The following is a 12,157-nucleotide window of genomic DNA, read 5'->3' on the forward strand; positions in this document are numbered from 1 at the left end:
CGCACGTCCTCTATCTTGTTTTAATGTAGTATATATATTTTGTACATTAGGCGCAGGAGTGGCTGTGTAGTAAGTAGCTTCCTTACCAACCACATGGTTCCGGGTTCAGTCCCACTGTGTTGCACCTTGGGCAAGTGTTTTCTACTATAGCCTCGGGTCGACCAAAGCCTTGTGAGTGGATTTGGTAGACGGAAACTGAAAGAAGCCCGTCGTATATATGTATATATATGTGTGTATCTGTGTGTGTGTTTGTGTGTCTGTGTTTGTCCCCCTAGCATTGCTTGACAACCGATGCTGGTGTGTTTATGTCCCCTCACCTAGCGGTTCGGCAAAAGAGACCGATAGAATAAGTACTATAGGCTTACAAAGAATAAGTCCCGGGGTCGATTCGCTCGACTAAAGGCGGTGCTCCAGCATGGCCGCAGTCAAATGACTGAAACAAATAAAAGAGTATTTCTATTTGCACACCCTGCCTGTGTCGTGTTTGTTTTTGTCATTGTCCTCTACGTTCACTCATTATTCACGGCAGCTTTACGGTGAATAATACTATCGTTAATTGTAATGATATTTGTACGATACCTGAGGAGGAAAGAGTAAGTCTATGTCTGGTGTTTGAGTTTTCAGTTCATCCTTTTGCCATGCTTCAGTTTAACTTTTGAAGCATGAATTCATGTGAGTTAACTAGAGTATTAGAGCGGTTTAGTTCTTATTTCTAGCAATGTACGTGTTTCCTAACAATCTAGTCACATTTAGTGACAATTATAATTCTCCTTTTTACTGATCCAATAATTTGGATGATGAAAACATAAATACTAAACATAAAACCATAAATACGAAGCAAGTCCGGAAAAAACCGAACAATCGAGGCAACGGAAATTGCCGAAAGTGACGTCAGTAATGAGAATTGTCAATCAGCACTTTTCGGACGATTATGGTCGCTGTTGGTGTATATGTTTTCATTCATGTGCGTTAACTACAGCATCAGAGCGGTTTAGTTCTTATTTCTAGCAATGTAGGTGTTTCCTAACACCCTGGTCACATTTAGAGACAATTATAATTCTCCTTTTTGGTGAAACATTGCAAACTACTGTTTATATTAATTATATATATATATATATATATTATTTAATAACAGTTTGATTCAGCTCCATGCAATATAGTTTGGGTATTGAACTGCAGTAGGTTCACGCAGGCCACATGATGTTATCAATCTGCAGTGACATCAGTTCCCGTTTAGAATGTCTACGACCGCGTGTGCTAGGATAAGGTGGTAGTGACACTGTGTCTAGGGATAGATGCTAGGTTCACTCGGAACAAGAGTTCGCTGGTGTGCATCTGTGCGTGTGTGAGTGCATATACCAGGTACGTAGGTGGTGGGTGCCTGTGTGCATGCATGTTTGTATATTGGTGACACCAGTTCGTCGTTGAAAGCACCAGATGTGTGACTGCATGTATTTAGTGTGTATGTGGGTATCTGCTGCGAACATGTGTGCGTATGTGTACATGAATGGGCGCGTAAGTGTGTGTTTGTATCTGCTGAGTGTGCGCGTGCATTTGACAATCGAGAGGTGCTAGTGGCTTGAAGTATATGTGTGTACATATCTGGTGTGTGTGTGTGTGTGTGTGTGTGTGTGTGTATACGTGGCGTGCACATATGTGTGTGCATATGTATCTCTGTTTTGCGAGTGAATTTACGTGTATATCTGGTGTGTGCATGTATGTATGTTCCTGTTATGTGGGTGTGTGCATCTTGTACATGTGCATATGTAACAACTGTATGGGAGTATCAGTGTGTGCGTGCGTGTGTGTGTGTGTGTGTGTGTGTGTGTGTGTGTGTGGCAGTGTAGAAATTCCCAATTTCGTTAAAACAGGAGGCTGAAAAGACTGGCCGTGAATAGGTTTTACTCTTCTAAGAACGAGAGTACAGTATCTGTCTGTAGTAGCTTTAGTCATCAACCTCCCTGGTCAGCAAACAGCTACATTTAAATACCATTTCTAAGCCTCGTTTCCATTCCAAATCTCCATTTTCAACTGGCTGTAATAATATTAACAGTAGTAAATTTAACATGTATAGCTATAGTACTAATATCAGTAATTATTACCACAGCGACATCAGTTCGTTGGTGTATTATTCTGTATATGTGCGCCTAGTATGTGTACATAGAGACTAGTGTGTGCGTGCGTTGATGTATTTGACCTGATGCATTAGTTGCCACTTTGTATCGGCAGCGATTTGGTAGGAGCAACCAGATGTGTTCTTTGCTTAGAGATTTTCTGGTGCTAGGTCCACTCAGAGTCCCATTCATGAGCGAAGGATGTTGTCTCGCCTGTCTATGGTTTCAGGTGTTTTAACACCTGAAACTTTGAGAAAGTCATCTCCACCTCATCTAATCGCAGTCAACCGGCGAACAAACAGGGCATATACATTGAGTATGATGTTCGATACATACGTAAGTATACATACATATATAAGTACGTACGCACGTATACATACATACATACTACGTACGTAGCAGGTGTGGCTGTGAGGTAAGACGTTTGCTTCCCAGCCACATAGTTACAGGTTCAGTCCCACTGCTTTACAACCGGTGTTGGTGTGTTTACATATTAGTAACATAGCAGTTCGGTAACAGAAATCGATAGAATAAGTACCAGGCTTTAAAAAGTACAAGAGTTGATTCATTCGGCGAAAATTCCTCAAGTCGGCGCCCCAGTATGGCTGTAGTTTTAATGTTTGAAACAAATACAACATCAATGATACATGTGTATCTGTTTATGTTTCTGGTAGTCGACATACAAGTGTCTAAAAACCTACAATGTCCTCGTAATGAGTTGCAATGACTCGATTTTTATTTTATTTCCACTCATTTGCAATTCATATCAATGTGAAACGACCGTTCACTAAATACTTTCTTTCTGTATCTTTCTCAATCTATTTGTTTCTCTATCTTTCGCTTTCTCTCTCTCTCTTTCTCTCTTTCGCTTTCTCTCTCTCACGCACAAACACACACACGCACGCGCACACACACACACACACACACACACACACACACACACACACACACACACACAAACTCACGAGCAGACACTTGCTTTTTTATGCTGATATAACTGCATGGTGGACTTTGTGTTGTATCAATAAGTTTAGACTGTCACACTTTAAGTAGCTTATAAATTTATGAAATTATTCGTTTCTATAATTGATATATTTTCTACGTACAATGCACTGTTAGATTATTTTAATGGTTTGACTCTCTTTTGGTTCGTCGCCAGAAATAATTTATTAAATAATATCTAGAATGCTCCATCTCATCAAAAATCACATCCATTTACTGTTCCTAGTTTTCACAAGTTCTGCTGGATTTATTTTAAAATTGCATCACCTTTTATTCTACTGATTGATTGACGTTGCACACCATTTACTTACCTTATTTCGCTCATATTCTCGACTGCATGCGTCAAATAGCTGTGCATTTTGAATGGCGGTTCCACAAAATGTTGTGTAAGTTGCTAGAAGCTAGCAGTAAACAGAATTAAAGAGAATATAAATATTTGATTACATCAGATCTTCGTTTCAGTTAAATATACGAAATATATAAATAGAAAATAAATGAAGTGACGCAGAAAAGAGTTTACAGCTGTAAAAGACAGATTTCAACAACTGGAAACAATAACAATAGCATAAAATCATTTCTGTTTTGCTTTTGTTTTTTAATCTTTTTACTGTTACTTTTACTCTGTTAAAATCTTCAAGCTGAAAGTTAGGTTATCTCTGAATAGGCTGTCACCTTTATGGACTCTACATAACGAAAAATAATTGAGAAGAAAAATGTTTTCACACTGGAATAATATTTTCGTGATGAAATAAGAGTTATGTTGTTCGGAACAGTGTCTTTGATCAGAAAAGAAAAACCCTTTTCGAAATGTCTGGTATTTCCTCTTTAAGTAAAGTAACTTCTTTCACTTAGTGAAGGCTTAAAAGCACTTCGAAATAAATAATGTTATTTACTGTCTTGTAGACAGAAAAGCATTGTAAAATGCCGCTTCGGAGTTTTTAGCGCATCATTATTACACTTAGCGTATCATTAGCGTATTATTAGCGTATCATTATTATACTTATCTAAGGCGGCGAGCTGGGAGAACCGTTAGCACGCCGGGCGAAATGCTTGACAGCATTTCTTTCATCCTTATGGTCTGGGTTCAAATTCTGTTGAGGTCGACTTTGCCTTACATCCTCTCGGGGTCGATGTAATCGACTAGCCCACTACCTCACAATTTCAGGCCTTGTGCCTATATTAGAAAAGATTGATATACTTATCTTAGTATTTCACCCGCCGCTACGTTCTGAGTCCAAATTCCACCGAGGTTGACTTTGCCTTTCAAATAAGTACCATTGAAACACTGGGGTCGATATAATCGACTTAGCCCCTCCCCACAAAAAAAAATGCTGCCCTTGTGGCAAAATTTGAAACTATTACTATACTTATCCAAATTTCTTTTCTTATAATGAACTAAAGAGATTCTTCACTTGTCGTAACAATATTGCCATATAGCTGTTGTCATGTAAACAAGTGAGAAGGTTAAGTATTTATGAAACACATTGAAACCACTGGTGTATTCTATTGTATAAACATTATATCTACACACGCGCAAGTACACATACATTCATACACACGCACACACATACTTATATTCATGCATGCATGTGTGGGTATATGTTTTCGTATGAGTGTGTGTATGCCTGTGTGTTTGAGTGCATTTGAAATAAAAAGTTTTTGCATTCATAATAATAAAGACAATTTCTGTTTTTTTTTAAATAAGAATGTTTTGGAATACAAACCTTTTCGTCCTCTTTGGTGAATAAATTCTTTTCATCAGGGCCTCCTCGTTTATTGATGATTTGCGCAATTCCAACAATTTCGTCCCCTGAATTCTTTATTGGCATACACAAGAGAGATTCGGTTTTGTAACCTAATATTCTATCAACTTCATCATTATATCTGGGATCCTACATTAGAAAGAATATTAGTTACGAGAATTTGGGAAAAATTCTAACGCAGAAAACAAATTTGGTCGAAAAGAAAATTGTGAAATGGGTCGTAACAATAGAAAATGAAAGTGGATACTGAGAAAAGCAATGACATTTTTATTTAAGTAGTCCATGTAGAAACGATGGAAATATATCACTTCATCTGATTATAACTATTAGCTTTCGCTCTAACATTTTAGCGTGTACACAAGAAGTTGGTTTAGTCTTACTCTAGATGTGAAGAAGTCGAATAAAAGGTTAGAAAGTGTATGAGAGAGGGGGGGGGATAAAGGAAGAAAAAGAAAAAGCAAAAGTGCTAGAATGCAACACTATCACCTAATGAAAAAAGACGTCTACTTAATAACAGGGAAAGTATCCCTCATAGTTTGTAAATTGTGGAGCAAAGGTTACAAACTTGAGGAAATAACAGAAAATGGCTAATGCAAGGATAGATGAAAACTCAAGCCCAAATTAAACATCACAATAAAACAGAAAGAAGAGAAAATTACTGCAGAAAAGCTATTACTAAAACTTGAAACTTCAGTAAGCTAAAGAAAGAAAAAAAAACATTCAAGGAACTAAAAGAAAAGTCACAAAGCAAAACAACTCCAAATGACGAAAGATCTGTGGTGGATGCTTTAAAAGGGCTTAGAAAATATCAGGAATCTATTTGAAGACATATGACGATGAATTTAAAGAAAGAAGAATAAAAACTACGTTGGAAATATGGATGTAGAAAGTATGGTGAAGAAAAAGTTTTAAAGAAAGGATTTCAAGCAGCTCGAAACAGAAATGGATCATGAGAGAATGAAGGTGTTCGTACGACCTATTTCCCGCTTCAAAACACACAAAAAAAAGAAGAAACACATAAAAAACTTATAACCACTATCATTAAAAAGCGTATTAGCACTACCTTTAAAAAACAGCACAAAACCTAAGTTTCATTTAAACTATTGCAGATCTTAAATTTCAACAATCATAGATAGAATGTTCAGCAGATTTTCCTTTCAGCGGGGAAGAAAACAAATAAGAACCCAGAGAGTTTATGATTCACCTCGTCTCGTACATATATATATATATACATGTGTGTGTGTGTGTGTGTGTGTGTGTGTGTGTGTGTGTGTGTGTGTGTGTGTGTGTGTGTGTGTGTGTGTGTGTGTGTGTGTGTGTGTGTGTGTGTGTGTAATAGAAATATTACATTTCTAAATCTCTCAGAGAGATTTATACAGTAGCAGCAAAATAAAGTGATGGTATTTTGTCAACTTAATGTGACAGTCCCATGAAAGGGAAGAATGCTACTGTTATTTAGCCCTAGGAAACACCGTTTTTATTGGCCTTGACACATTTTCTGTGTCCTTATGTTTTCAAAGGCGAATAAGCATCAACAGCTAGCAGGGCATGCTACTCCAGACTGATGATGAGTAATGACTCTGAAACTAGTCTCTGGATGCTGGCTTTGGTATGGTGGAGGTGCTTATCTCCTCTTTGTAAACATAAAGACACAGGAAATGTGTCAAGGCCAACAGGAAACAGTGTTTCCTAGGGCTAAATAGCAGGAGCATTATTCTCTTTCATAAGACTGTCACATTAAGTTGACAACATACCATCACTTTATTGTGCTGCTGCTGTATAAAATCTGTCTGAAAGATTTAGAAATGTATTATTTCTATTTTCGAAATCGGTGAATGTATTTCACTTGAATTATTATATGCTTACTAAGGTAGATGGGCATCGACATCTACCAACCCACTTTTTAAAAAAATGGGAGGAAAAAAAGTTCAGTTTTAAGTTCAATTTAATATTGCTCATTTGTATATAATCGATAAATTAATTTGTATATAAAGACGAACTCATTCGATCTTTGTAATTGTGTGTCCTGTGTTGTCCTCATCTCTATGTTCGATCAGTCGTGATCATAATAAAGATTTCAGCTACCAACCCACATTTTTGTTGTTTTTTGGGAGGAATCTAGCCGAAATTTTTTGCGAAGCCGCCATTGTTGGGTGGTAGTGAAACAATTGAAAAAATAAAGAGTTACACAGAAGTTACTGGAGGTAGAGATGCTGTAGACCCACGGGTGCTGAAGCCGGAGAAGATAGAGTAGAATGAAGAGAAGATAACTAAATATTGTGAGAATGTAAAAAAAGACGGGTCAAACATAAAAATGACCCTGCCAGAGGAGGAAAAAAGAAGAATAGAAAGCAAGACGGTAACATTCAGAACATTTTCGAATGAAAATCGGAGAAGAGATCACGCGCCGCATGAAGAGATAGAGGAAATGTTGGTGGTGAACATGGGAGAAAAGACAACGTTTTTTACAAGAGGATGAAGATACGGAACTATAGTAGTAACCTTTCTTTCAGAAGATGATTTGAGAAAATCCGGCAACATGATGTTGACGGGAGTAAAATGGACGTTGATGCTAGACTGTTGGGGGCAAAAGAATTGTGAGGATCAGGGTGAGAAAAATACTACCGTCGATAGACCCAGAATGGGTAGTAGCCGCAACGTTTAATTCAGAACTGAGGAAGAATGGAGAAGACCTGAAGAACACAACAGTTGAATTGTTGGGGGTTATGGTATTGAAATAATCTGTGCAGTAAGCCCAAAACATTACCACGAAATGGCGGAAACTTTGGAATTACCAAACGGTGAAAAATTGGAAATAATGGTGGAGGGGAGACCCCCCCCCCACCAAATGCTATGGATGTGGTGAAAGAGGGCACCTGAGAAGGAAATGTCCTAGAGAAGCAGTGGAAATGGTGGAAGAAAGTGCTCAGGAAGATATAGTAGTGGAAAAAAAGCAGAAACAAAAAATAGAATATGATGGGAATGTTGCAAAGGTAAAACCCAGGAAACGAGAGAGAAGAAAGTCACCGACGACAGTGGACTTGAAGAAGAGTAAAGGAATGGAGGAAGAAACCCAACCCACGATGAGAAACGGAGAAAATTTACCAGTGGAAGTACCAGCAAAGGAATTAGAAGTACAGTCATTTAGACCCAAAACAAGGCAACCTAGAATTACGGAAACCTAAAAACATAGACATACAGATGAAACACGTAGAGTTATAGTCAAACGAACACACAGACACACAAATACAAGAACACATAAAACAGCAGGAAAATAGAAGCAAAAAGAGACAACATGAAAAACACAAACGAAAAGAAAATTATAGTGAGATGGGACAACCGAGCGTAAAAGATTGTATAAGTGAAAGACGTTGTGTGAGACAGAAGAGTTAAGTCGATATATATTTTGTAAAGACTGTAACTGAGAAAAATATTTATTTGAACTTTTAAGGGAAGAAAGGAAAAACAAGCAAATTTTGAAATTGTTGAATGAACAGGTTTCCAAAATGTTTTTAAAAACTTCTGTGATAAACATTAGGTTGACATTAGTTTAAAAAAAAAGGAAAAATAAGAAGTAAATCCTGTATGAACATTTGTTGGATCCTTTCCTTTTGGCCGGCACATAGAAAAAATAATTTTTTGTAACTAAACACTTTCAAATTTCGTATACTGGTAGAATATGTCATTTAAAGTATCATTTACTCTTGGCGTTTTTAAGAAAATTCTTTATTTTCAAAGTTATTTCGTGTTAAAGTTGTCGTATTTCGGTAAGTTCAACCAATCAATGACGTGTATTCAGCTGAATAAAATTACTGCTATTGTTTCTCAACAACAACTTCCGGCGGTTTATATTTAGTATGTCACTGTTATTTCTGATATATTTACATTTGAGAGACACGTGTGTATAGTTTAATCAATTCAGTTCTTAGTTACTTTAGCGTTTCCGAAATTGCCTATTTTGTTTGTTGAGTTATTTTCGTTTGCTTAGTGTTTCGTTACAAAAAAATAATTTCTTGATGTGCCGTTCAAAGGGAAAAGATCCCATTTTCCCCCCTCCTCCTCCAATTTCTTCATTTTTCACATTTTTCCGTATCTCTAACCCTAAAATCCCAACCCTAACCCTAACCCTAAAACCCCGACTCTAACCCTAAAACCCTGACCCTAACCCTACCCCTAAAACCTTAACCCTAACCCTAACTTTAATATATATATATATATATATATATATATATATATATACACTCACACATGTATGCTGACATAATGTACACATATCCTTGTTAATACCTATATACGTATATACATATACACACTCAGATATATATAAACACACACATATACACATATATGTAATCACATGTAAGCATAGATTTATACGGGCGCAGATATGTGGATATGTAAATATGTTTATGTGTGTGTATGAGAAAGAGTGAGAGAGAGAAAGAGCTACAGAGACAGAGGGAGACAGGCAGACAAACAGACAAACAGACAAACACACACACACACACACACACACACAGAATGTAGAAGTACTCAAATATGTATGATTTTCGTTCCTGAACAAACAATAAGCCAAGCGTTAGGAAGTGTATTTTAAGGATCTCTAAATAGACTACATTACCACTTAGTCACTTCTCAGAGCTTTACAAAAGCTTATCTCACTTATCTAATCAATTTATCCTATTAATGTAGGGCCCTAACAACAATTACATATGCAAATAGTACACACAAATTAAATACTTTCCTAGAACGGTTTCATCCCAATGATGACACACTCTAATCTTACCTTAAGAAATTCCATGAGCTATTTATTACATACGTGTATTCTTTATAAACACAATTTTCAGCATAGTTGCATCTGTTTACCCCATCACTCCATTATTCATTCATACATGTACTTTGAAATATATATACTTTCATCGTGGAAGAGTTATTTAATAACACTCACAAACATTTGAATTCACTTGAAATTTAAGTTTATTTCATGAGATGTCAATGATCAGGGCGCTGTTATACGGCGAAAGTTTTGACAGGCAGTTCATGAAATAAAAACAAAATTCAAACTGAATTCAAAAACTTTGTTACTAAATGGCCCTTCTACAACTTAATTGCTTCATTTTCAACATACGGTCTCAGATCACGTTATTTGCTATAGAAGTACAATTCTGTATTTGTATCTTCTGGTTCTAAATTAGTAATACTACCTTGTGTATGACCATAGTAGCTGGTGTTGTTCAGACACAGTATAGACTCTGGGTTACAGACGAGCTAGCACATTTCTCTGTCTTTTTATAATAATGACTTCACTCAGACATCCGAAGCAACTCGTCTTTCCATCGCTTGTTACTCTTTGCACATCCATTCTCTAACCCCCTCACTGATCACTATTCCCAGTCCTTCATTTCCAGATCATCAGCCTTCCGGAATATCCTTCCTGCTCGTATCTTTCCATATCACACACACACACACACACACACACACACACACATACGTACGAAGTCTTATCAATAAGTATCCGAACTGTTGCCATAGTAACGAAACTAAAGTATGCAGAGTAAAGCCACTTGACACAGATTGACCTTGGACTCTGCTGTGCTTTCGCACTAAGTTTTAACGTTCTAGCATACCTCTGATGTTTAAAGCAGAGCTTGGAAGGAACGTGTGTAGCGTGTGATCGTCGCATGGACCGTGACAGAGAAAGTTATCAAAGCGAAAGTTGTTCAGAGGCCTACACAAAGTTGGAGAGGAGTGTATGAGACGCACACAAGTGTACGAGTGGTTCAGACGTCGATAGGGACGAACGTTCTGGGAAGACCGCAACCAGTAGAACTGAGAAAAACATTGCAGATATGCATGCAGCTGTGAGGGGAAATCGTCGAATCACCATCCGTGAGTTATCAGAGGATCTGCAGATTAGTTACGTTTCAGTTCACTCCATTATCACTGAAGACTTGGGTATGAGACTCGTGTCTGCCAAGTTTGTGCCAAAACTGCTTTCAGCTAACCAAAAAGACACTCGGTTTCAGTTGCAGATCTCCTTGATGGTGTCGAGAACGATGAAAACTTTTTGAAAATTTTGCTAAGGCCTCTGAGCAGGTATCGCCAAGCTTTTGGCAAACTTCGATGCAGATTTTCTCCTCGACTTGGCAACACCCACAATCTGACATAGAAAGGCTATATATACAACGTATCGAAGGTGAGAGAGGCCTTATACAGCTAGAAAACTATTACAAAGTAATCACCATGGGACTACAGAAATACCTATTTCAGAGGCAAGGAAAACTAATACAAATAGCCACAAAACACGAAGAAAACGAAAAACTGTTTTTAGTCTTTAAGGAAGTTGACAAACACATTAAAGAAGTCATAGTACCTAACAATTATGACGAAAAAGACGAAACAACAGAAGCTGTAAAACAAGTGAAACCAAACTAAATCTAGAACAGCAACGGATCATGATAAAACGATAGCAAGACAAGGCCCTTCATGGCGAATATCGGGTTAAGCCAAAGAGAAAAGAAATAGACAAAGCAAAATCCCAACTATGGCTGAAAAGCTCAGGACGTAAAGCTGATACTGAAGGATTTTTAATTGCAGCATGAGATCAAAGCCTTCCCATCAGAAATCACCAGAATCACGTAATGAAAAGAAATACAAGTAACTGTAGAATATGTGCTGATGGAAAAGAAACAATAAATCATATTGTCTATGGCTGCCCAGTACAGGTTAAGAAGGTATATATTCACAGACACGACAGAGTTGGGATCTATATACATTGGAAGCTATACCAATACTATCGAATAACAACAGAAAAAATATGATATAGGCACACACCAGAAAAAGGTCACAGAAAGCAACCATACACTGGGATATGCCAATACACACAGATAGAGAAATCAAGGCTAATAAACTGGATATAGGTGTCAGAGATCACCAAGAAAAGAATGCTTCCTGATCAATACCAACAGAAGACAATGTTTCTCTAAAAGAAACGGAGAAGCTTTCAAAATACAAAGATCTGGAAATAGAGGCGACTCGAATGTCGAGCTTAAAAACAGAAACACTTCCTAAACAACATCCAGACAAATACATAACAAAAACATCAGGACTTACAAGTATATATCACATACAGAATATAGCACTACTAGGCACACAGAGCTGTGCTTGGTAGTGCAGTGAAAGCACGTGGAAAAATAAAACTACTGAAGAAGAAGAAGAAGAAGAAGAAGAAGAAGAAGAAGAAGAAGAAGAAGAAGAAGAAGAAGAAGAAGAAGAAGA

General features: G+C 37.3%; 1 protein-coding gene across 1 annotated transcript in view; it reads right to left on the reverse strand.

The window, feature by feature from the left end:
• LOC106884049 (dual 3',5'-cyclic-AMP and -GMP phosphodiesterase 11A) overlaps positions 1 to 12,157 on the reverse strand; it is a 359,609-nt gene that overhangs the window by 242,939 nt on the left and 104,513 nt on the right. The window contains exons 3-4 of the mRNA XM_052973868.1: positions 4,841 to 5,008; positions 3,428 to 3,517 (exon numbers count right to left, since the gene is read on the reverse strand). Of these exons, the coding sequence (XP_052829828.1) occupies positions 3,428 to 3,517; positions 4,841 to 5,008 (258 nt within the window). The remainder of the gene's footprint in view (positions 1 to 3,427; positions 3,518 to 4,840; positions 5,009 to 12,157) is intronic.

The sequence above is a fragment of the Octopus bimaculoides genome, chromosome 17, assembly GCF_001194135.2.
Source record: "Octopus bimaculoides isolate UCB-OBI-ISO-001 chromosome 17, ASM119413v2, whole genome shotgun sequence".
In the NCBI taxonomy this organism is placed as follows: domain Eukaryota; kingdom Metazoa; phylum Mollusca; class Cephalopoda; order Octopoda; family Octopodidae; genus Octopus; species Octopus bimaculoides.